This window comes from Vanellus vanellus (genome assembly GCF_965231255.1).
Source record: "Vanellus vanellus genome assembly, chromosome: 5".
Classification (NCBI taxonomy): domain Eukaryota; kingdom Metazoa; phylum Chordata; class Aves; order Charadriiformes; family Charadriidae; genus Vanellus; species Vanellus vanellus.
In genome coordinates, this window is record NC_138910.1 from 79027515 (window position 1) to 79053642 (window position 26128).

Consider the following 26128-nt stretch of genomic DNA (forward strand, 5'->3'; position numbering starts at 1 on the left):
GGGGCTAGTCATCAATTTACTTTCTGCTTTGAGCAGGTATGTAATTGCTCTTTATCAGGATAGCTGACATTTAAAGAGCAACCCAGAATATTTATCTGTAGGTAGGTTAGCAATGATACACACTGACAGACTATTAAAAATGTGCTTTATGCCTTGTAGGGACCACATGCGTATCGAAAAGTACTTGCAAGCTAATAACATCGGGAAGGGGATCTATATACATATATGTGTGTGTATAAAGGACTGATATCTGCATCAGATTAACATCTCTATTTTAGAATCAGCAAATTCAAAATACTTTTGCCATATTGAAGTGAGAAGAGATGTGGCAACTGGCTAAAGGGCAGGTAGTTCTTCCTGCTACCCCAGAAGTAATAAAGAGCCTTTTATTATTAGCGTAATGATGGGCATGTCTGTTTGCTTCGTCAGTGCTTAGAGATCACAGCTTGTGCTTTCCACTCTCTGCTTCCCCAAAAAGTTATTAGAGGGAACGTTGAAGCATTGAGCTTTTGGGGATCATCAAGGAAACAGCAAATTTCTGCTGCTGTGAACGTAAAAAGTGCACGTGTGTGTGCACGTGTGCTGGGCAGAGATGGATGGAGGTCTGAGGAGCATAGCCCTCCAAAACTGAGGAGCCTGGGCTGTGCTGGCATCCCTCTGTAGAGAGCTGTGTGCGTGGGCACAGTCCGTAGCCATCATCTGCCTTGGCCCTCATGTGCTCCCCAGAGGTGAGGGGTGAGCACCTCCATCGAGACACCCATTAATCCAGAGTACCTCAGTTAATGGGAAAGTGTTCCTAACAGGCAGATGGCATGTCGGGTACCACTGACCGGTGGCATCTTGGTGCTGTGCGCTCCCAGCTCTCTCCTTGTCCTGCCCACCGCCGGTGCTGTGGGAACCAGCTGCTGGCAGGATCCACAGCTGTAATTCAAGATCCAGGAGCAGAGTTGATGTTGGCATCATATTCCGTGGTCGTTTTGAGAAGGTAAAGGAGAAGGGGGAGCAAAGCGGAGTAATGAGGTTTGTGAGTTGGAACGTACAACAGGAGAACAGGACAGGTGGGGGGACTGTCTGGGGGAAGGACAAGGCTTAAGCATGGAGGAGGACTCTACTCTTCTGCATGTCTTGGTGTGCAGACAGTCCCGCACAGAGGCAGGAGCCGCTGCTGTCCCAACAGCAGTAGCTGAGCAAGCTCAATTTGGGAATTCCTGTTCAGGTCATGTGTATTACTGCCAGGGGGACAGAGCTTGAGGTGGAATACGTACGTTGTCCAAAGCCAGAAGAGGTAAACCTTGACTTCATCATTACTGTTTTGCAATTTTTCTATAGATGCCAAATGCTTTTAACAATTATTCTGGATTTTTTTTTTTAAATGCTTTAGGTAGTTTCAAAGGTTTTTTGTATCCCTTAACTGAAAACCAAGTGCATTAGTAATCACATATATATATTAATACTTACATGTTTTACCTCGGCTTTCAGAACTGTAAGCTTGAGTAGCATGTTTTTGACCTGTGAATGTTAAACTGATGTAGTATACTGAACCAGGTCCTCTATAAAGTGAGGTGGGAAGTTGTCATTTCCATGGTCTGATCATCTTGAGGATATTACGATGTATTGAACATAAGTTCTTGTATCTGTAACGTGCTGTTACTTAGAGTTGAACCACATACCTAAATTCGGAGGAATTGGGAGGAAAATGCCAGAGAGTGTGCCGGTACAAGGCATTTGTTTGTGTGTGCAGATGCATGTTCACTGAAGTTATGGCTCTTTACGCTGTGCTCGTGAGAGCAGAGAGGGATTACTCCATCCAAATGGTTCTTAAAGACATTATGCTTCTAAGTCTCCATCCCTCCAGGTGCTCTGGGGATAAACAGCAAGCAGCAGCATTTGCTGTATCTCAACAGCAAAGTGTATCCTGAACTACTACAGTGTGTAATGGTCCTGAAATCATCTGGTCCGGTAGAGCCACGACTGTTCTGTAACGCAGTCATCGGGGCCGCTCGGCCGCAGCAGATCGGCTGGATGCCCAGGGAAGGAGGAGGGACGAGATTCCCTTCATGCTGGACCCTCCTGCTCCCTGTGCCAGGCTCATCTGCAACTACTCAGACCTTCAGATCTGGACATTTTTCTGTGCTGAATTGTAAACCGTAATGCAAACCGTGTTATGAACCAGAAACTATATTCCTTTCAAGTGTTTGGCAAAAAAATCTGTTTTGAAACCCATAAAGTTTGGTGGTTCTTTCTTCCATATTGTAACCTGTTATTCTCATAGGGTTATGACAGGTTATTACAGCATCGTTTTATTGTGTATCATCAACGTGTTTAAACAGACAATGCAGTGATTTTACAGCAAGAGCTTATTTCAGGATCGAGTTGTTAGAAGTATGGAAGACTTGTGTTTTTTTAATACCTGTTTTTCAAGGGAAGAAAGCCATTAAGTGAACAACCTGACAGCGAGGCATGTAGGGAGGTGTCACTGGAGGGCTGAGAGAAGAGTGGAAGGGGAAAAAATGAGATGAGACTGGAATGTGATGGACGAGGGAGTAAGTAGAGCTGTATGCAAGGATGAGCACGGGCAGCTTATGAGCGAGGGCCAAGAAAGAGGTTGAAGGGGATTTTGTGAGGAATGGGGAGTTCAGCGAAGCCTTTCAGGGACAGAATGATGTGGTCGTTCTTTTGTGTGTGCAGGAGGCATATTGTGGCGTTGTAAATGAGTAGGACTCGCACAGTGACACGCGTCAGGGAGAGCGCCGGCTCGGAAGGGCAGAGCGAGCAGGACCCGTGGCAGCTGCTGGCGGCGCGAGCGGATGGCTCTTGGCATGGGAGCAAACCAATGGGCTCACCCGTTCGGCGTCCCTGGATGGGTCTGTATAGCAGCCAGTTGGTACATCTGCTCTGGCCCGTCCTCCCCGTCCCTTGATAGCCGCGTGTTGGCAGACCTTCCCCTTTTCCTTTGTCACTTATTTCTGTACTCTGCTTGGAGAGAAGCAAAATAGATGTTTCGAGGAGAGGACAGAAGTACTGGTTGGGTGCTCTCTGCACTGCCTCCAGCCAGGACTCGAGTGCAGAGTTGTGAAGAGTTTAACGAGTACGTCTGTGAGTACTGCAGCTAATGAAGTTGGATTCCTACAGATTTGTGTCTCCCATTCGACTGACTTGGATGTCGAGGAAGGTGTGAGCTCTGATTTAAGCTTTTCCTGTGGCTGGAGCATTTCTAAGGGCTTTCTCCCATGTGAATTCTTTGACGCTTTAATAAAGTGTGATCTCACACCGAAGCCTTTCCCCCAGTCAGGGTATTTATCAGGTTTCTCTCCTCCGCACGGCTGCCTATTTTCATGAACCTTTTATAGTACCTTTGAGACCCCTAGTCCACCATCGGATTTGCATCAAATTGGCCGGGTTCAAAGGTTTCGGGGCAGGAGTTTGGGTTGCACAGGGTATGATTGCATAAGCTTTGTTCCTATAAGAAAACAGAATAAAATTATTCACCATACTAGAATTAAGCTTAATTTATATTAAGAGATGAAAATATAATTAGTAAACACTGGAGCGGAACCCCTGGACTGCAGTTCGGAAGACCTGGTGTCTCTTTTGGCTTGGTTACCGTCTGTTGGATGTCTTGGTTAGCCATCTGTCATAAGATACACAAAGCATCTTGAGCCTTCTGGAGCACCGTGCCACAGTTTCTAGGGCTTAGATGGCCATTTACATTTAAAAAAAAAAATAAAAAAAAATGCAGGATCCGTGGAGTTCCAGCTTTTCCAAAAGACAGTGTTTGTTCCTGAGGAGCGGGTCTTGGATGCATCTGAATCACCCATTTGAGGGCTAAATTCCCCAAGAGAAAAAAAATCCATTGAATATCAACCCAAAAGAGTTACAGTAGAAACTACCCTACCCCACTCTTATTTTTCCCTCAAGCATTTGTTTTTTAACTTTCTCTTAGTTGATTTCTTCCTCCAGTCAGAGTGGAAAAAGTAAGTCTATTTAATATAGAGAAGTTTATCCGTTTAGCTCTTCCTCTTGGATAAATCCTTGGAGATTGATTTCTTTTGCCAGAAGGAAAAGAGAGAGTTCTTGACATATTGCAAGACTCTATTCACATACATTATCAATTTCCTGATTATAATTATGTTCATTTAAAAAATGCCCGAAGCTTACTGCATTAATATCTTTATTTCATTAAATACATTCAAGAAAAGCTATTTGTTACCTAATAACATATTCTCGTACTAAAAAAAAAAATCTGTTAAAATACCCTGTTCACTTGTTTGTGGTTTTATTTTTCTTCCGCAGAGAGATGAATGCCTTGCCTATCACCTCTTCTTTGAAATGTGGTATAAGCAAAGGTGTCTGACCCTAATCCTTTGATTTTACTCTCTGTGGAAGAGAAAACAGGTCTGCCAGACTCTGTCCTTTGGAGGGATTAAAAACAATCAGAATAGATTTTCTGATACAAAATATTGTCTTATTTAATCAAATCTGTCAAGTTTTATGATGTCATAAGCGCAGCATAAACCTGATTAACTTCTTGAATAGACTCTCAAGACAGCTGATTAAATAAGATGTATGGCTTATTTAGGGAGAATATACAACTGTTTTATGATTTCACAGTGATATTAAATAGGGATTTTTGTGTGGGGAGGAGTTGTTATCTGCTCATCTGTCCAGATTCCCCCGCCTCCCCCGATGGAAAAGGAAAATGGCAGTTGGCTGTGTAAATGCAAGAGTTGCTGTCTGCCGGACACTTCCAGTGGTAGAAAAATCTGTGCTCTTATTAGCACAGCGTAGATACTTTTTTTTCAGTTTATATCACATGGGACAATTTAAAATTATTCTATGTAATAAACCCTTACATTCCCATTTTAAGAAGAGACATTTGAGTTAATTTTTTATTTGGTTGTTGCCTTTCTCTTTTGGAATAATAGGGTTAATCAAACAGTATGTTTTCAGCCTGGAAGTTTGCATTTTAGTTATTCAACTATATGAGGAGTGTTCACTTTGTCATCCTCCTCTAATGTTCTGCTGTCTCTCAGGCTGAAGCTCCACAATATGAGACCATCTTAACTGCGAGCTGAAAGGGGGAGCACCATTTCCCTCTCTCCCCTCCCACCTTCCCCGGTTGTTTACGGTACTTGTTGCTCTTCCCTTCCTCAGCCTGTTTAACTCACTCGGCAGCAAACTGCTCCGCCATTAAGAGGAATGGGGTTTGGTGGGTTGGTGACCTGCACAGGCTCTCAGAGGAGTCTGAGGAGCACGAGAGCTGGCTTGAAGAGAGGAGGGAGGGAGGATGTCCTCCTTCAGCTCCACTTCGCACGGGACTTCTCATGGGTTAAACCCATGCTCGAAAATCAGAGTGCTGTGCTGGGAGTCCCTTTCTTTCATCCTCTCCTCCGTAAGGCTGGAAAAGGTCTTCTCTTTGGGACACAGCTTGAGCTAAGGTGCCACCTCAGCCATGAAGTGTACAGGCTGCGTGCGAAGCAAGTGCTGAGACGGGGTGGGCTGTGCAAACACTGCTCTGCACAATGCTGTGCCAGCTGGACCGGGCTGACGAGAAAGCAGAGCACCTAAAGGGGAGCTGCAGTTTGCTCCCCCTGAAACGGAAGGGGAACACTAAAGATAGGAGCGCAGCAACGCACCGGCACGCGCTCTTGGCTGAGTCTTGTGGCTGAGCGCCTGGCTTGGGAAAGGGATCCTGTGGGTTAATGTTACCAGGGGTTGCCAGTAGTACTCTCTTCATCATGGGAGAGGCGAGCTGTGTATGAGAAACCTCGTTCAGAGATGTGGGGTAGGTCTTTGTCTTCTGAGTTGCAGGTGTCTCTTCGACTGGAAGCCCACAGTCGCCCAGTGGTGGGTATACCGTTAGCTTGTGTACCTGTTTTACATGTAATACTATGATGATTACATTAGCCATCATAAATGGAATATAGACGTCGTAGCTGAAGATATGGAAAGACATAGAAGAATGATTATTATTGGCTTTTTATTAACAGAAGAGGCTTTAAAGTGAAATTATAGGTATGTATGTGTTTTGTTCTAAGGCACAGAAATTGGCATTCTGCAGCATTGCCAGGTGTTGCAGTCATTTTTCATTTTCATTTTACCTCGGCAATTAAAGGTGAGTCATGACATTGGGAAACTCCGGTTTACACTTAAACAAGCAAAGCTCTAAGCATTGCTTGATTCTGTAAAAAGCTTCAAAATTACTTGAGTGCAAGTTGATAGCTCAAAAAACCAGGACCTAGAACAAACTGAGACCTATTCTTTTGAAATTTCTTGGCTCTGTAGGGGCATTGCATGGTGCAGGGAGGTATGGGGTAGGCTGGCCTTGTTCTTCTTATCTAATATTTCGTTTCTTGGCTTCATATCCAGAAGTGTGCAGTGATGAGGCGGATCTGTAGCGCACCAAACGCAGTGCAGGGATTGTCTTCAAGTGGCTGACGGACCTCTCGGCAGCTCTGGGGGATGACAGAGCATGGTTTCAGTGCCCCGTGCAAAAGCACAGAGGACCCTAAAAAGTCATCAGATACCTTGTGAGTGTTAGAGGAACTGTAATCAGTTTGATGAAAGACGAACCAGGTGTGAACCTAACAGATACTGATTCTGAATAGCTGCCTAAATTTTGAAAATTGAGGAGATAAACAATACTAACCAGTGTTGGTGGGGATGGTTCGTTCTGCTTGTTCTGTCTACAAGTTGAGTACCCACTATCACCTTATGTCCTCTAAAAGCTGGATATGCATCTTTTTTAATATTAATCGGCTTTTTTAGTTAAATTGGATTTGCACTTCATTTAAATCAAACACTTTCTGCTTTTAACATGCATTGTAAGTTCTAAATGGCAATCCACGTAGTGGTCTGAGCAGACTCCAACCTATTAGCATAATTTAAATGAAAAAACTATTCAGGAAAAGTATGTGTGCACCCAGAGACCTGAAAGAAATCTGGACCCAGAACTGACCGTAGTAAAAATCCAGCTTTTGACTTTTTCTTCAGCGGCCTGAAACAAAGACCTATTCTCTCTACAGCTTATTCAACTAATGCAGTGGGAATGAAAATAGCTTATCAAACTTGAACAACTTGTTAGGAGCTGAAAAAGGATGTTTTTCTTTTCTGGTCTGTGAATAAAAACTAGGAGTGTGAAGTTGAGAGTTGTCAGTTGGAAAATTATGGAAGTGTTTGTGGCCACGGTGTGATGGCAGAACCTCCTCTGAGGTCAACGCACAGCGTTTATCGTTAACTAGGTGTTCGTGAAGGCCCCAAGACAGACAAAAGGAAATCTTGGACAAAGTGGAAATGAGACTGTTTAAAAATGTTTTTGATCACCACAGAACCTCCCTTATCTACTGTGAGAATAACAATGCTTTTGTTTAATATTCCAGTTTTAAATGAAAACATTTCAATAAAAACATTTTTCTTATATTAATCACATTGGCATATTTGTATGCAATATTTTTAATACAAAGCCGTTGCTTTTATTTTAATTGCGTTCTAATTTCGGTCCAAATACAAACAGTATATATGGTTAGGAAAACATATATATAGTATAGAAGAAATGTTGTTCACAATATCTGACATGAGATAAATCTTGAGCATTTCAACAGACATATAGTAAATTTTATATTTCCTTAAATACGTGTATAGTATTTTATCCCCATTAGTTGGCCTAAAGAAGGAGCATACAATATAAATACAATCTTTTTTTGCAGATGAATGTATTTTTATAGTGACCAACTAGTTACAATCAGTCTTTAGCAAAATAACTAAAAGCTAAAAATATTAAACAGGATTAAAATTTATCATTAAGATCACCATTGCATTATATGGTAACTAAAGTAGCTGATCGTGATCTGTCTTCCCTGGTTCTTCTCACTGTCAAGACTTGCGCTGTGTTTTCTGACAGAGCTCTGTGGGTATTTTCTTGGGCTTTACAGTCCCAGATGACTCATCCAACTTGAATCTTTTCTAACCGCTGTCACAGCATATTTTAAAATTGCTGTACAAACACACTTAAACTACTGTGGCGGGGTTTTTTAATCCAAAAATTTAATTTAGTCCCTGTCAAGTCACACTGATTTTACAAAGCTTTGTTGCGTTGCGAGGCTGTGCTGTGTGGCAAAGCGAGAGGTCACGTTAGGTTGGGAGGCTCTTCCTGCCATCTCCTCTCCGCCATCTCTTATCCCAGCTGCACAGTATCACTTGCTCCTCTTCACCTGCTCTTTCACAGCCCTTAGTCTCTTTTATTTTTCTGGCTTCTTAGTGCAACGACTTTGGGGGGTTTTTTTGAAGCTTTGAAGTTTTTTGTCTGCTGTTCACAAATGGTGGCAATTCCCCTGGAGACCTTCCTTTAAGAGTTTTCTTTAGATCTTTGGGCTCATCAGTACCGGTTGTGTTTGCCTGTCAAAAAGTTTCCAAAAGTTTCCCTGTTTTCTCATCTATCCGCCTCTAGATGGAGGAGGTTCTGGCTCCCATCGCAGGTTAAGAACAAATCGCTGTGCGAGAAATGTCTCGTCACCTTGGCTTCTGTGACCTGTCCTCCGTGCTGCTTCTTACAGTCCCTTATCCCTGGGAAAGTTGATGCTCGGGCCCATAAAAGCCTTCGTTAGGTAACAAATTTTCAGGTTTTGACAACAGTCTGATGCCATTCTCTTTAATTAGACTCGGTGCAGAAAGATTCCAAGATAATGACTGTGCCAGTTGCTTTGTGGGAACATCATTATTTAAAGATGAAACACTGTCAGATCAAGTTACACTGTATTACTGTCAAGGGAGGAAGAATTTAAATGTTCACAATATTCATTTGTTCGTGGTGAGACCAAGCAGAAAAGCAATGGATTAGAGTTCCCCAAGATTCTTTGTTCGGTCTCAGACGTACTTGCTCTTCCATCAAATGAACGAGCAGCTTTCAAATACAAACGTCAGGAACGGATTATAGATCCTAGCAGAGCAACGTGAGCAGGAGCAAACCAGAAAACCTGCTCCTACACGAAAGAGTAGCTTAGAAGAGAAATTTCTATCCCAATTGTGAGATTTTTCCAAAACTGCCTTGTAAAACGGGTCATTAAAACCTCGTCTGTCACAGCATCTGGGAATCTTATTTTGTGCGTGCACGTCGTGCATCCTTACAGGTCACTGACACTTGGTGGCCACGTCGAAGCCAGGTGACGGCTGCCGTGCGGCAGGCCACAAGAGCAACCAATGTGTGTTTTGGGCCATTTCGAATTTCCTTCAGACTTTGCAGATGGAAATGAGTATTTTCTAACGTTCTTATACTGTTGACGTATTCGAGCTTCCCGCAGAACTATGTTAGGCAAGCCTCAGCGGGGCAGGAGCAAGGCTGCGTTCCGCTGGGGAGGTGCAGCACGCGTGAGCCTGGCGGCTGGGACAACTGAGCCTGATCTCCGGGCTGCTCGGTGCCGTCACCACCGAGTGGGCCGGGAAGCTCTGAAGACTGCAGTGTTTTGGCCTTAGATGACTTAAACTCCATGGTACGATATAATATACTCCAGTGTTATACCGTAGAGTATTTTTTATGGGATTTTTCTCAGTTATCTTTTCAACGGCTTAAAAAGGGGGTCTACAGCAGCTGTCTTTTGAGGCTACCCCATATTTTAAGGATATACTTAGTTCAAATTAGTTAGGGCACCTCAATACAAGAGAGATCGAGGTGCTGGAGCGAGTGCAGAGGAGGGCAATGAAGCTGGTGAAGGGCCTAGCAAACAAATCCTATGAAGAGTGGTTGAAGGAGCTGGGACTGTTTAGTTTGAGGAGGAGAAGGCTGAGGGGAGACCTCATAACTCTCCACAACTATTTGAAAGGACACTGTAAAGAGGTTGGTGCTGGTCTCTTCTCACGGGTAATTAATGACAGAACAAGAGGGAATGGCTTCAAGCTCCACCAGGGTAGATTTAGACTGAACATTAGGAAAGAATTTTTCACAGAAAGAGTGGTCGGACATTGGAATAGACTGCCCAGGGAGGTGGTTGAGTCACCATCCCTGGATGTGTTTAAGAGATGTTTAGAGGGGGGGGGGGAGAATATGGTGTAGGGGAGAACTTTGTAGAGTAGGGTAGATGGTTGGACTCGATGATCCCAAGGGTCTCTTCCAACCTAGACAATTCTATGATTCTGTGATTCAAAAGGTATTCAGTTGGGCCTTTTGTGGGCCAAAACGTGAACCGTGGTGTGATATATTTTTACATATAACTATTTGCATCCTCATAGAAGATTTTATCCAAAGAAAAACATCTTTGTTGCTATTTGTCTGTATTTAATCAACTAGTGGCGGTACGATGCTCCAACAGCCAGCCTGGTTTGTGTGTCTGCTATCTAGAGGAAACAGCCAGTCCGTCAGTCCCGTGGCAGCGGGCAAGAAACACAGGGGGGGCTTCTGCCAGTCCTTTCCTCCAAAGCCCGTAAGGCTGCAGAGCTGTCGGCGGGTGCGGAGGCACTCTGAGCTCAGCGCCAGTGCCCCACTGGGGTGACTGATTGCGAGATCACAGCACCCAGAGGAGGTCGCTTCTGAGGAAACCCAAGTGCTTGCACGAGGGTTAATGCGTCGTTTGAAAGGCAAATGAGCGGAAGCGTTGTGTGCAGGGAGGGCAGTTTCCCTTATAATCAGCCATTATTGGCATCGGGGTGCTCTGCTTACCACACTTTCACTAAATCTCCTTTTAAAAGCGTTAAAGATCTCAGATAAACATTGGTGTGAATAGACTTATCGTGTCCTTGTCGTTTAATTAAAAAAGAAAAACATACAATATCACTTCCTCAGAGAACTGAAATGTTGTGTCAGGAAACTGCAGCTTTAGAGTGAAGCTTTGGGCCTGAAATAAGGAAAAAAAATTTGGCAAGAGCTCCATTTGTTCAAATTGTTGACGTGAGACGGTGCAAGCGTTGGAGATGCTCCCTGGTGTTACAGGCTGCGGTTACCCTGCTTTCTCAGCCAGGGCTAAATGTCGCTCTTCTCTCCACTGTTGTCTTCGAGTGTGACGATTCCTTGATTGTAGGAAGAAAAAATTAATGATAACCGTTTCTAAATGTCACCTGCTCACAGGAACAAAATGAAATGGTACTTGAAGTGGATCGTGGAGACTCTCATTATACCCTTCTTCCTGGATTAGTTAAAAGTCACTAGCAGAAACTTTTACCTTCCGCCGTAGAAAGTGTGATGTGAGGGACAAGTGGGATTTAAGGAAAGCGTTGGAGGAGACGGAAAGTTTTCTTGTGTGAGCTGCAAAGCTGCTGCACGCCTTTGCATGGTGTGAGAGGAGCAGAACGGAATGGGAGCCTGAGCTGAAGGCAGCGGTTAGAAGAGAAGAAACTTGGAGACCTCAAATAATAGCCCAGATCCTTCACGCGCAGAGAGAAGAAAAGAGGCAGTCTTCAAGTTAGGGTAAGAATATTGGCTCAGGAGAGTTAATTGCACGCTTGTTTATCCCTTGAGCGAGTTGTCTTTGTGAGAGTGTGAAAGCCCACGCTTTGGCTGTTCATCTGGAGAAGGCTTTGTCTGCGTGGCACCTTGTGCGTGCTCTCTCCCTCGTGTACTTCAAAGTAATGTTACAGTATTTTGGCTCACAGTGTTTTGGGGAGGAAGGGGAGAGATACAGCCATGGAGCTCTTTGGGGTTTATTTTTCTTCCTTGTGTAAGACAGACTTGGGCTTGGGGTGGGGTGGGAGCATTAATTGAAGTGTGCTAAAGAATAATAGAAATGCTGTGGTTTATTTTTCTCTGAAAATCACCACTTCGGTTTTGGTAAATGACTTCCAAATGGTGTACGTGAAGCAAAGCGTTGCCAAAGGGATGGTGTGGCTGTCAAAGGGAGATTGTAGGGGATGCTGAGTTTCTGGATCAGATGGGGAATCGGTAGCTGGCCCGTCCCACTGCAGGGATGCTCCCTGCCCACAGGTTTGGAAATAACAGCACTGAGAAAGATGCGCGCCCCGGCAGACTCTCCTCTCCTCTCACCGCCCGAGGGAGGGGGACCGGTCTTAACACGATCTCTGGCCCTTCCATTTAGATTTGCCGGTTTTGAATACAACTGTCCTGTTTTTCTCATGCGTGCTGATCACTGAGAGAAGAATCGGAATGATTTTATGGAATTTTAGAAAGCATTACAGAAATTCTCTTCTCTCTATTTTTCAGTTTAAAGCTGATGAAAACAGACAAGTGCATCGCTTTTGAGATAAGGTTTGAAGAACTGTCTGCCTCCTTGGAGCTGAATAGAGGGCTAGTGGGAAGATTAAAACAATAAGCTTATTATATTATTAGTAGTGGGAGAATTCTAAACCCCATTTGTTCAATTATGGTCCCTTCAATATGCTTATTTAGGTTCTTGTAAATTGTAATCAGTAAATTAGACATGCTGCCCTCACAGCTCTAGGGTTAGCTTTCCAGGGACTTCCTACTTTTTTTTTTTTTTTTTAATGTTTATAGTGAAATCAAGAAGGGAATTAGTTGTTTGATATGCAAGGGTGGCTCTGTGTAGTGGATGCTGGCTGCATTCTGATATCTATCATTACTAAATGAAAAACAGTGGTTGTGGTGCTGCAGCAGTGCTGTCTGAGCAGAGTAATCTCAGAAAAGGCTGACTGTAACCATGTTATGCGCTATGTGATAAAAATGGTAGCTGAAGCCATTAAAATGAACGCAGGCTGATAAATGAGACCACTGTAAAGTCTGCAAAAGCCAGCGTATGTTGCTAATAGTTATCTGCGGTCACGCAAGAGGGATGTAAAATCCTCAGTATCACCTTCTACATACAAATATCATCTGTCATCTCTCTCTTTGTGGTGGTTTTTCCCCTCTTTCTTTTCTCTGTATTTTGCCTTGACAGTTTTAATACTGAGCATTTGGTACTAAAACCAATCACCTAGCTGAGTCATCCAGAGCCTTTTCTTTCCTCTTTTTACCTTTCTTAGATGGACTCTAATTTGCATCACGCAGAGACATCATTTTCAAAAGAAACACCTCTTCCCTTTCAGCTCATTTAACTGGAGATTTCAGCGGGTTTGGGAAACAGGTCCCTCCGCCTTTTGCAAGTGCTTTTTATATATTTGTAATTTAAAGAGCCTTTTTCCTTCCTGAGAAGTGGTGTCTGGTTTTGCCGTGCAGATAAATTGTGTATTTGTTGCAATACTAGATCATGCAAACTTCAATATCCTGACCATATTGTCTCCATTTATTTCTTTTATCTCTCTGTTTAATATAATAGGAATAGCGGCCGAAGCAGGGAAACATATGCAGCAGCATAATAGTATATTGTTTGAAAGCAGTTGTCTTCCATTTCCAGGGTTTCTCTTTGAAATGTAATTGTCTGCTAATATAACCGGGAAATATTATTGCAGGAGTGATCGCTAAGGCATATACTTGTGCTTTTAGTTTACGTTACATCTGTATAGTATTTTTAAAAGAAACTGGATACAACCTCAGCTAGTTAAATGTCGTTGGCGAGATGCGTTTGCAGAAGTTGTGATAGGCATATTGTCACCGAATGTGGAAACAACTCCATGTAGTGCCAAAACAAGAAATGCCGTGTCCCATGTGTAATGCAGCGACAACAGAATTACAATTGCCTTGTGTAAAGTATCTGGTAATGAAGGCAGATAATGGAATTCTTTGCAAAAGCAGATGCTAACTGGCTCCCCAATGCTAGGCAGAGAACTGAAAAGTGATACCAGCTGGAGGGGAGAAAAAACCAGCTGAAAAAGGCATTAAAAAGAAGATGCCTTAGATGCACGTTTGTTTAAGCAGTAAATACTTGTTTAAAATAATCTTATGAGATTCTTATTAAGAGGCAAACTGAGAATACGATCACAATGTTATAGGAAGTCAGCTGGATGCCCAAAGGATATTTGTATGCAGATTGGATGAGTAACGCAACGACACCGCTGGGAATAGCGCGTTATCATTTACACGGCAAGGCTGGCTGGTGAGGACAGCCCTTGGAAGTGTTTAATTGCAGGAGGTGGGGCTTGCGAGAGCCAGAACCTTCTGTTGTTCAGGGAGGAGACGGCATGCCCTGCTCAGGGAGGCTTGATTTTGAAAGCAGGGGTATCTCTGCTTGTCCCTGCGCACAGGGACGAGCACACACACGCTTGGCGTCTTCTCCGGCAGCATTTGGTAACGGACTGGAAACGGCGCTCGGCACGTAGCATCTTCGTTGTTTCCTCTTGTGGTGGGTTGATCCTGGCTGTCCGCCCGGTGCCCACCAAAGCCACTCTCTCTCTTCCCCTCCTCAACTGGACAGGGGAGAGAAAATACAACGATAGGCTCATTGGTCGAGATCAGAACTGGGAGAGATCACTCGCCAATTACCGTCACGGGCAAAACAGACTCAACTCGGGGAAAATTAATTTAATTTATTACCAATCAAAATCAGAGCTGGACAGTGAGAACTAAAAACAAATCTTGAAACACCTTCCCCCCACCACTCCCTCCTTCCTGGGCTCAACTTCACTCCCGATTTCTCCACCTCCTCCCCGAGTGGGTTGCAGTCAGTTCATCACATGTAGTCTCTGCTGTTTCTTCCTCTTCAAGGGGAGGACTCCTCACACTCTTGCCCTGCTCCAGTGTGGGGTCCCTCCCATGGGAGACAGTTCTCCGCGAACTGCTCCAACGTGAGTCCTCCCACAGGCTACAGTTCCTCACGAACTGCTCCAGCGTGGGTCCCTTCCATGGGGTGCAGTCCTTCAGGAACAGACTGCTCCAGCATGGGTCCCCCAAGTCCTGCCAGCAAACCTGCTCCAGCGTGGGGTCCTCTCTCCGTGGCTCTTCACGGGGTCACAGCCTCCTTTGGGCATCCACCTGCTCTGGCGTGGGGTCCTCCACGGGCTGCAGGTGGATATCTGCTCCACCGTTAACCTGTGAGGGGACAGCCTGCCTCACCATGGTCTTCACCACGGGCTGCAGGGGAATCTCTGCTCCGGCACCTGGAGCACCTCCTCCATCTCCTTCACTGACCTTGGTGGCTGCAGAGTTGTTGCTCTCACATATTCTCACTCCTCTCTCTGGCTGCAATTGCACAGGGTTTTTTTTCCCCCTTCTTAAATACGTTATCACAGAGGCGCTATCGCTGTTGCTGATGGTCTCGGCCTCGGCCAGCGGTGGGTCTGTCTTGGAGCCGGTTTCCTTCTGTTGTGAGTGTGGATTTTCTCAAAGACATGCAGTGGGGAAAACCCTTAAAAAAAAGTACTCTTAACAAATAAACAACTTGATGACCCCTTGAGTTGGCCTCTGGTTTTTGCCCAGATAGATTTTTCTTTACCTGAAGAATTTTTCCTACGGTGGGGGATTAGTGGCAGTTGGAGCGCTGAGCTGGGCATCAGCTCACCGGGTTTCCAGTCCTGGCCCAGTACAGGCAGACCATAAACTTTCGTGGGGCTCTGTCTCATCCTAGGCAATGTCCTCCCCCTCTACTCTGCCCTGGTGAGGCCACATCAGCAGTACTGTGTCCAGTTCTGGGCTCCCCAGTTCAAGAAGGACAGGGAACTGCTGGAGACGGTCCAGGAAAGGGCTACGAAGATGATGAGGGGATTGGAGCATCTCTCTTATGAGGAAAGGCTGAGGGACGTGGGGCTTTTTAGTCTGGAGAAAAGAAGACTGAGGGGGGATCTTATTAATGCTTATAAATCCTTAAAGGGAGGGTGCCAGGGGCATTGGAAGTCTTTTTCCAGTGGTGCCCAGTGACAGGACAAGAGGGATCGGGCACAAACTTGACCATAGGAAGTTCCATCTAACCCTGAGGAGGGACTTCTCTCCTGTGGGGGCGGCAGAGCACTGGCACAGCTGCCCAGAGGGGGGGGGGGGGGAGTCTCCCCCTCTGGAGCCATTCCAAACCCGCCTGGACGTGTCCTGTGCCACTGCTGGAGGTGCCCCTGCTCTGGTGGGGGGTGGCACTGGGGGAGCTCCAACCCTCACCAGTGTGGGATTCTGGGATTCTGTAATTGTTCTAACTACTAATTTTTGGGGGGGCTAAAACTTACTTTCAGTTTCAGTGCAGCAGGAAACAGGAATATGGGTGTACTTCTGAACAGCTAACATTTTTCCGTGCGAAAACTTTTTGGGCTGCTCCAGCAGGAGGAAATGCTGCAGAGTTTACAGACTTACTCCATGCTGGTAGTCTCAGAAGGCACTTGTCTGCAGATAGAGGCTGGAGCGATGTGTCCGTGAGCACAGCGTTGCAGAGCAGCTCCTGCATCAGGCTCGTGTTGGGGAATTTCAGGGAGTTTTACCGACAAGCAAGAAATGAGTTTTGAAGCGGTCTCTGAAGATGTGCAGCTTCATCTGTACGACGTTAAGCGCGTGTGTTCTCCTTGCCCCTTCACCTCTTTTCTGTGCTTCCAAGTACTCGGTGCTAAAAACGCGCTTGTAGACACGTGCTTTGCTCCTAGCGAATGTGAGATGTGTCTTCCATGTAAAACAAGCAATGGAAGGAACTGTGGCAGAACAATGATCAGGCAACAGCATCCCCCCAGAGCACTGATTCTTTGCTCTGTCCACAAAAGTGCAGCCACTAAGAAATCCCTTTTTTGCTGATGACCCGTTCTTAATATTCTTACAGCTGGGACACGCTACAGCTACTGGCTGCGCCGTAACGAGTTGTTTGTCTAATTGTGGGGGGCAGAAAACGCCTTAGTGCTCTTCAGGTCTGGACTTCGCTTAATGGGAAAAGAATGTTAAACCTCAGCAGTGTGAATAAAACACGTGTGGCTGCTCTATGTGCGTGTATCTGCTCTATTCCAGAAGCACCATTTTCGAGACCTTTCCTCGCTTGCTGTTTTTCGGCAGGAGGTATCCTGCATGCTAAGCAGAAAAAAACCACTTTCCAAATTCAAGTAGCAAATCACACCTCTAATTACATTTTGACCCCATTAGTTAAGAAATATATTAAAGAACTGTGCAGCTACATGGATTACCATTTAATGCCGTTATATGAATTTTTGGCATATAATTGATAGTAACAAGTGAGGTTTCTAATTTTTTATGATATTCTGATTTTGTGCAGACCTCTGCAGGGCTTTACAGCTTTCTGAGGATAACATCTCACCCTTAATATACGCCCCCAGGATTTTAGGCTCAGGCTTTAGGCGCCTGGGGCTTTTCAGCGCAGCAGGAAAATGCCAACCTGTAAATACAGCGACGGGGAGAGCTGGTTCTTGTCTGTGTTGCTCTGAGTTTAGGTAATGCTCTTGGGTGCATCTGGGATTGGAGATGGGAGACTGCTCCGCCTGTCCCAGCGGTCTCTGCCGAAGCACGAGGGGCTGCAGCTGGTAGAAGTGCTGAAGAAGGACCCTCGGAGAGGAGAGCCTCTGGGGGGGACCCAAGTTTGGCTAAATCCCCCTGGCCGCCTGCGCGGGGGCTGTGGAAGGAACACCTCTACTTCATTGTCTCTCTTCTCAGCAGTTTTTATTCATTTTTAGTTGCTTCCCTCTCGCCTTCTCCAGCTCTTTCCCCTCTTCCTTGTTGTCATGGGAACATTCACTACAGTGGTTAAATTATACTATTAAAATACCCTTCCCCGGTAGAATGGTAATAGCTAATATTGATCTAGCTACAACTGCTGACTCAGGGATATAGTTGAACACATAATATCTCTTATTTCTCTTCTTAATGCATAACGCAGCAGTTTCGTTCACCTTGGGCTCTGTACTAAAGGTGACATCCTGCCACAACAAACTACTTTGATTTGCTTTTTCCAATGTGTGGCCCAGCTGAAGCGTTGGATGCAGGTGGTGTTATGAAGCTGGCTTTAAAATCTGCAAAGCACAATCAGTCAGGAAAAAAAATCGCCCTTGCTGTGATTGACCCTCGCATGCAATAGTTATAGATGTTTGTATGCCGGTGGTGAAAAGATACTCAGATTAAACTGTCAGCATCCACAGGCACGCAGCGTGCTCCAAATAACGTCGTAAGTAGATTGCGCTCTGTCACAGAAATGGTTGAAATGCAGATGAAAGACAAATAGCTACCTTAATATCGAGTGAGGCTGCATTTAAAAACGTAATCAATCATATACATTGTCACTGACATCTGCTTTGAGTAATCATCCGCACAGTAGCACATCATGTTAAGCAGAGCACGGTAAGCATATTCCCGAGTCACCAGAAAGAAGCAAAAGTGAAAGATTCTACCTTGAGATGTGAGTTTGCAGTATGTTTGCAGCGTCAGCATTTCAGCTTCCCACAGTGGTTAATTAACCAGCTTTAACTTTGACTTTCCTGAAATTGATAGGTTTTGTAAGGTAAGATTGAGGGTGCCTCTGGAATTCCCCTGTTTACCCTCCTTTCAGAAAATTTTTGGTTTAGAACCAGCCTGTCCTACAAATAATTAAAATAGTGCAGTTCTAATGTGAATATTATTTGCAGCTGATGCTGCATTTTGCTGTGCGGGTGATCTAGGCTCAGCAAATGGTATTTCAGAGTCTACTGGAAAGACCTCTGGTAACAAAGACTAAATGCTGAGGAGCCATTAATTTCCAGCACATCGGTATGTCTTCTTGAACATCTGCACAAAAGTTATTTTATGTTGTAACTCATTTCATGTTTGATCTTTCTAGAAAAAATCAGGCAACGATATGCAGATCTTCCGGGAGAGTTGCATATTATTGAGCTTGAGAAAGACAAAAATGGGCTCGGACTGAGCCTTGCTGGCAACAAGGACCGCTCTCGTATGAGCATCTTTGTAGTTGGTATCAACCCAGATGGACCTGCAGGACGAGATGGAAGGATGCATATTGGCGATGAACTTCTGGAGGTAAGTGTTTCCTTTGACTACTAAGCAGGGTTCATATGGAGGGAGGGAGAGGCATATGCGAAGCTATCATTTGAACCTTAAATAAAGCCTGCAAATGGAATTGGGTGGCTGAGGCAAGGAGCTGCGCTGATTTATGCCAACTGCGAACTTGGCCTTTGGCAGGTAAATGTGTTTTCAGTGAAACAAAAATCATTGGCCTGTGAAAACTAATGTCGTGTCAGTGAAGTCTGTGCTCTCAGCATTTTCACGAGCTACGCTTAGGGAGGGACTGTTGAAAGGCAGGAAGGGGACAGTAAATCTGTCCTTGTGGTGCATATGTGGTTTCATGGGGAAATTCACACCTTGCATTAAAAAAAACAAAACAAAACCAAACCCCCTCAAAGTTACCATATGTGTTTTTACAGATGACAGGGATATTCCCTATCCTGAAAATAAATTTCGTGCTGTAATCTGTTTTGTTCTGTTGTAACTTAAAATACTTATTTTCTTTAGTCGTGTCTGGCACAAGTTCACCCACAATGCAACAGAGCTCGTTAGCAAGTGGAGTATTTTGTCTTCACTCTTTCTCCTATCTCCTTGCTTCACCTTCAGATTGAAAACGCAGGTTTTCTACACTTATTTGATTTTAGCTGTTGCAAAATGACACTTTGCTGCAGTACCTGCAGTGGTTCCCCACGTCATGATTGCTTCAGCAGTTTAAAAAAATCGGCAATCCCTGGGGATCTCTCCTTTAGAGAGAAGCTTTCACTGAAGAGCAGGTGTATGCTGACCTACTGATCTCCGTGGGCGGTGGTTTTCTGATCTTTCAGCAACTCTCTGTGCCATCAGACAACCACCTATTTTCTTATGTTTCTTGACTTGAGAAAGAGCAATTTGACTGCCTGGGGGTACTTCGGGAGTACTCAGAATTGTCTAAGCGTTTGTCATTGTCTAACAGTTCTGTAATTATGGGTTTTCAATACACGTAGCACAAGAAAGACTTGTTTTGCTATAATAATAAAACCATCTGAAGTTTATTATTTTCTTTTAAAGTGTGATAAATGGTACGAAGGTCCATAGCGTAATGGAGAAGGGTAGGAAAATTACTTTCTCCTTCAAATTTATGTTCTTCCTGTCCCTGGCACCAAATTCTAATAGTAAAAAAAAAAAAAAAATTTAAATTAGTGAATTTTGGGTGTACACCAGTTAAAAGGACTCATGGTACTGTTTTCCTCTGTGCGTATCGTAGACCAGGTAGTTCCTGGTAGAGGAAAGGTAGAGAGAGCCTTTTGTATCAATACGTTCCCCAAAAGAAGGATCCACTGAAGTTTTCTTATATCTCACGAGTTATTCCTTGGGGTGTTTATTCGATCTACTGTTAAGTATTGCTAACAGTACTTGAAAGATGCACCATCTGTGGTTAGTCACATATATCTCAAGGCTTGGGATTTGCATGCGTGAGCCACGTTATGAGTAGCATTTTCCAAAGTGGTGGTGTTGCCCTAATTCCTCTCCCTGTCAAGCTGGAGATGAAATGATTTTTTTTTCTTCAGGGGAAGGAAAGTGACGTTCACCGTCCTAAAAATGCCCAACTTCAAATAAACTGATGTTCAAAGAGACTTTAGTAACTACCTCTCTTGTTTACCTTTGCAATCAAATTAAAGGTGTGTCACCAGTGGGCTGAAGTGTGATTACTTATATGAAAGGATGTGGTGATCTCAGTTTTGTCCCCAGTGAGAATGTATCCAGTGTCAAAACATCTTCTGTTACAAAGGAATGGGTTGTGCATTAGTCATGGACAGACATCTCCTGTTCGCACCGGTGGTCAATTATTCACAGCTCTGTTTTTTTGTCTTTTAAAAGCATTGAAAGTGTTATGCGAATAGCGTGGAAATGGAACTAATGGGCATTTACGCTGGCAGGTCTTTTTCAACAGCCATTAGCTTCAATAACTAGGTTATTTCAGTAACTGTTAGGAATCCTCATGCCCAAGGAGTATACGGGTCATCGAGGTAGGAATATCACAGAGTGGCTGAGCCTGGAAGGCACCTCCGGAGGTCATCTGGTCCAACCCCCCTTGCTCAAGCAGGGCCACCTCGAGCCAGTTGCCCAGGACTGCATCCAGGTGGCTTTTGACTATCTCCGAGATGAATTCATGCTACTTCCGTGCCAGTGATGCAGAGGTCGGGGTGGTCAAATGGCTTTACTTGCAGTGTCTTTTACACCAAAATACGTTAAAAGAGCATTAATGGCAAACTCAAGTGTTCAGGCGTGAGGAAACGACAGAATCCGGGTTGTTTGCTTTTCTCCAGTTAAAGACATAAGATTAAAGACTGCGAGTACGGTTGTCGATCGCGGAAGCGTTTTATCTCTCCCGTGGTACCCTTCCCTCATTCACAGACCTGGTGGACAATCTTTACTGATGAAGCAACTTCTCTTCCTTTGGGTAGTGCTTCACTGCATGTAGGTACTAAATCGCTGTCATTGCAGACTGTTACTGGCCGCTGCCCACTGGGCAAATATTTGGTTATTCTGTAGGAAAAAAAGCTATTGGACTTTGTAGCCACTTCATTCATAAGCATTTGCGGTCGTTTTCCCCAGTGTTGTCATCTGTTCATCAGCAAATAGACCACCCTCATCCCTCGTCTAACTGCACGTTTTAAGTATATTCACATCTGCATCTTTGATTACACGTCAATTTTGAATACTCGAGCGTATCGGCAAGAGAAGGGATTCGCATCTGAGGAAGCCTCTGGCATTTCTGCGCAGTCTTGGGGCGCCCCGGTGAATCCGGTTGGTTAGTGGGGCTCCATTAGACAGTGGACGCCACTGCAGTGTGTGCACATTATTCCCCGCGGCTGCTGATGGGGGTAAAGGTAATGGGATGGAGATATATGTACAGCTATAGATAGATATTACCTCTTCATTTTTCTTTTGAACTGGAGTTTGATTGGATTCAATTGAAGGATGTGGGGTGCTGCCAGACTGCCGCAGCTCCTTGTTCATGAAATCTTTTGTCATTGAATTAATGAAACATGGTCGCACTTTTACCTCCTGCAAATGACAGTAGTCTTTTGGGGGCATGGTCCCGGCTGGCTTTGAAAGTCAGTCCAGCTTGGCAGTGACTTGTGAGTCAGCTTGAGTGAAATGCAGGTCACATAACAAAAAATTGTATGTAATCGTTATTTTTTTTAATACATCTTGCATGTATTTTGGATGGGTGTGTTGCTGGAGAAAACTGCTTTTTGAGGGAGAAGGTTCTCTCATCCTACTTTCGCACGTGGAGGAAAATTACTTGGGTCAGAACTTGCTCCCTGTGCAAAAGACTATATTTTCTACGTGACACAAGTTCTGCTTTTCCGTTCTTTTTCCAAGCGGAGAAACCATCTGTGGTGCTCCTGCCTTGCACTCGTGCTGTTTTAGTGCAGGTGTCTGCACTGCTTCGTATCTTATTAGTTTGGGCTTAGTCCTGCGGCTGATTGTGCCCAGCGTGGCCCGCAGCGCCTTCACGTGGGGCTGTACCTGCGCCGTCAGGCCCTGCTGCTCGTGAGCTCTGCACGGCTCTGGCCTTCTGGGGGGGTTGAGTCACACGGAACAATCCACCCTGTTGGTATTATTATTATTATTATTATTATTATCATCTCTCCATAAGAGAGTCAACCGCGTTCTATTAATAAACCAAACTGTACAGAGCCCTCTGACGCTGAATTACCCATGTTGGGATTTTCCATCTCCCGGTCTCTGCTTATCTGGCTGAAAACGGGGCAGGAGGTGGAAGGAAACCGCTTGTTTGGATGTTTTGCTGTAGGAGGCCCCGGCACTTCTGGAAAGAGTGAAAGCCTGGTCTGCGCAGTCCAGAACCAGTGTTCAAGTTTCCCTCTTGTCCCTTCTGGACTGCTGCACGAGAGGCAATTTTTTTCTTCTTTTTTGTGCCATTTCCATCATATCTCAAAGCCGGAGGGCTTTGGGGCTAAATGTGGTTTTATTGCGGTTTTACTTCAAGAGGCTTAGATGAATGTGTTATGCCCTGGTGACAAGTGATAGGACAAGAGGAAACGGGTTCAAGTTATGTCAGGGCAGGTTTAGATTGGATATTAGGAAGCATTTTTTCACTGAAAGGGTTATTAAACATTGGAATAGGCTGCCCAGAGAGGTGGTGGATTCACCATCCCCGAAGGTGTTTAAGAAAAGGGTAGATGAGGTGCTTAGGGACATGGTTTAGGAGTGGTGGTGTTTTTATCGGGGCAGGTTAACGGTTGGACTTGATGGTCTTAAAGGTCCCTTCCAACCTCACTGATTCTATGATTCTATGATTCTATGATAAAATAGATACATCAGTATTTTAGTACCCAGCCAAATTCACAGTGCCGCTTCTGGTTTAGAATACGGGGACTGGTGTTTTATTCCCAGTTTATTTGTTGTAGGGTTGTTATTTTTTTTTTTACTCTTTCAAGACAGTTACCTTGAATTAGGCAAGGGCTCTAACCTTCAAGGGGGGCAGTAACCTGAACGTAGAGAGCCAGTGAGGTTTTCACATGAGAAGAATCGTCTCGAGCAATCAATTCCAATGGTGGTATTTTTTTAAAATTCTTATTTAAACAAAATAGTCATCGCTTCTGTTCTTGTTCTCAGATTCATTTACTGACGGTAGCGTTGAGGGACAGTGTCCTTTTGGTCTTTTCGGAGGAGGACGCAAGTACTTTTTTCATGTACTTTGTGTGCAGGTTCCCAATTAAGGGTAGTGTTGGGTGGTGATTTTTAAAGCTGCAAATAAGGTAAAGCTGCGGTCAGAAAGCCGGTTATTCACAAAGGCAGAAGCAATCTGCAGTTTTCTGTCGTCCCGTCTCTCTTTGCGCGCTCGCTAGGAGGGGAACCGCAGGGCTCAGCTGCTGCCGCGCCGGCGGCAAAGCCAAACTGCTACACCGGGCAGGAGATTTTCTGGTTTTATGGAGTTTATGCTCTATTGATCAATTTAGATGATGCACATGTTTGATCGTGTGCTGGGAAAGAAATTTGGTGTGAAGAATTCACGTGCTGATTAATTAATTTTTATTTCCTCTTGCTTTATTGTTTGGCGGTTTGGTGTACTGGGGGTTTCAGTGTATCGAGGGTTTCAGTCTATGTAATTTGACCGATCAAAAAGTTTATGAAACTTTTCCCATTGTTTCAGAGAGCCTGGTTGTATCTTGAAATGCTACAATTCCTGTGGTTAGAAGGAACCGAATGCCTCGGTAACCAGAAATAATTATTAGAGAAAGCTATGCCAGTTCTTTTACTAGCTTTGGGGTATCATTTAACTTGATTTTCATAAAAATCAGATGATACTAATTTTATGGCTTTCCATTACTGCCACATAGTAAAAACAGTGCTCTTTTTTTTTTAATATCCATATCTAATGTTTCTCTTCTGCAAATTAAAGTTTGAGAAGCAAATAATCCTTTAAATTTTTTTCCTCTTAATTTAAGAGTTCAGATTTCAGCGAGTTTGTACTTTCTGCTACTTTAGTGTATGAAACTGTAAACCAACACTTTGGTAGGTGAAGGCAACAGTACATTTGGGATATGTGATAAAATCTGCCATAAAGCAGTGTAGGGTTATATTAAAGATTGAACTTCAGTGTGTTGACCCGACCTCTTACCTGTAGCGTGTTTTTATCTTTCTCTGTTCTCTCCCGTCTTTCCAAGAAGTTATGTAAAGAGACATTTAAGGAAGAGTTGAGTTTGATTCAGATCAGTTGGTTTCTTTTGCTTACTCAAAGTTTTCTTTTTCTTTTCTAATTGCTAATGAAAAAAAGGAAAGCACAGATTTAGAGATTTTGATTCCCAGAGTGCTGTTTGGTTAATCTGACGTGTTACTTTATTTGATTTGAAAGCTTTAAAACGGTGTTGCTTATGAAATCCTAGATGTTCTCTTTTTCGGTTTTATTTAAGTAGGCTTTTGTGCTTTGCTCATCACTGTGGTATATGAAGCTAACAGAACATTAATTTACTACTTTGCCGAAGAAAGTGACCTTTTTTTTAAAAAAAAAGAAAAAAAGAAAAATTTATACTGACTGTAATAACTATGTGGGACAGTCCAAAACCTTGTGGAGATATATTACGTTGATTATCCTTTCATTTTGGTGTAATTAAATAATTATAACTTACAGACCCAGCTCACAGCTAATTAAATTTTGGACTATTTGATACATCTAGTGAATAGGATTAATTTAGCCGGAGTAACGACCATAAATTTTAATCTAAGAAGTCTGCTGTTTAGAAAAATTGATGGTAATTTAAATAAATCCAAACCATTTGTAAAGCATACAGTATGCCCAGTGACTGATTTATTTTTGAGCTTAGAGAAGTTAAGTCAACAAACTTGCTGAAGGTTTCAAGTCCAGCTTGAAACCAGGAGGCAACTAATTTTTCCCGTTGGATTTTTAAATTTCTCTTTGATTAACAAATGATGACCTAGTATGTTGCTTCTCGCCCTGTCTTTGCGACCACGGCAGTTGCAGACAGCAGCACACTAAACCCTGACGAAGGCTGGGGGGGTGCGGGCCCCTCCGTGCTGCTCATTTCTGGCGGCTCAGACTCTTGTGGGCCTTTCTTGGTTCTCTTTGTCCAGTGAGCAACTTGGTAGCTAAACGCTTTGCACTTCAAACTTCACGAATAAGCAAGTGTTGGGGGTTTTATCATTGTCCTTGCTTAATTGATGAACTGGCGTGTTGGTTTGACCCATTGAAAATAAGATGGGAGTACTGTGAAGTTGCCCAAAGAGCCTGTATGGCGCAAGGCTGCCAGGCTTGCCCCGTTCGTTACTCTTGTTTGGATGAAAAAATCTTCTAAGAACACAAAACTAAAATCCAACGCAAACATTTTCAGTAACAAAAAGTCCTTCTGTAATCATTAGTGAATTGTTCCTGGGCTCCATTATCATTACTGGTTTACACAGCATTGGTATATCGAATGGGAATGTAAATATTATGTTGTGAAAGAATAGCGGAAGAAAAAAAAATGCAGTTTTGAACCAAAGCTGGCTACTCGCTTTGGAAGGGTGTATGAACACTCCAGCTCCAGAGAGGTGCATTAATCTAATCAAGATGCTCGGAGTGAGAATTTTCACAGAGTTAAATAGTAGATTATTCTGCACGCTTGGAAGGCTCTGACACTTGCTTAGACAGCAAGACAGGCTGACCCGTGAACCTGAGCTCACATCGTGACCACATACTATTCATTTCTATTTCTTTTTCTTCATCTTTAAAGTTTTGCCTTCTTTTTTTGGACAAAATAAAAGATGTTAAATGTAGCTTTTGAATTAGTTTCCACGTTCACGTCTTTCACACATATTCAGGTGTAGGTAAGGAATTGTCCTTCCACAGAACTTTGTTATCGTGATGCTTATTCCAGTCTGAAG

At 43.9% G+C, this 26128-nt stretch overlaps 1 protein-coding gene across 1 annotated transcript in view; it reads left to right on the plus strand.

Moving 5' to 3' along the window:
- Positions 1-26128, plus strand: part of PATJ (PATJ crumbs cell polarity complex component) — a gene marked incomplete at its 5' end in the record, with an annotated part of 149132 nt that overhangs the window by 69527 nt on the left and 53477 nt on the right. The window contains one exon of the mRNA XM_082484225.1: positions 18555-18751. Within this exon, the coding sequence (XP_082340351.1) occupies positions 18555-18751 (197 nt within the window). The remainder of the gene's footprint in view (positions 1-18554; positions 18752-26128) is intronic.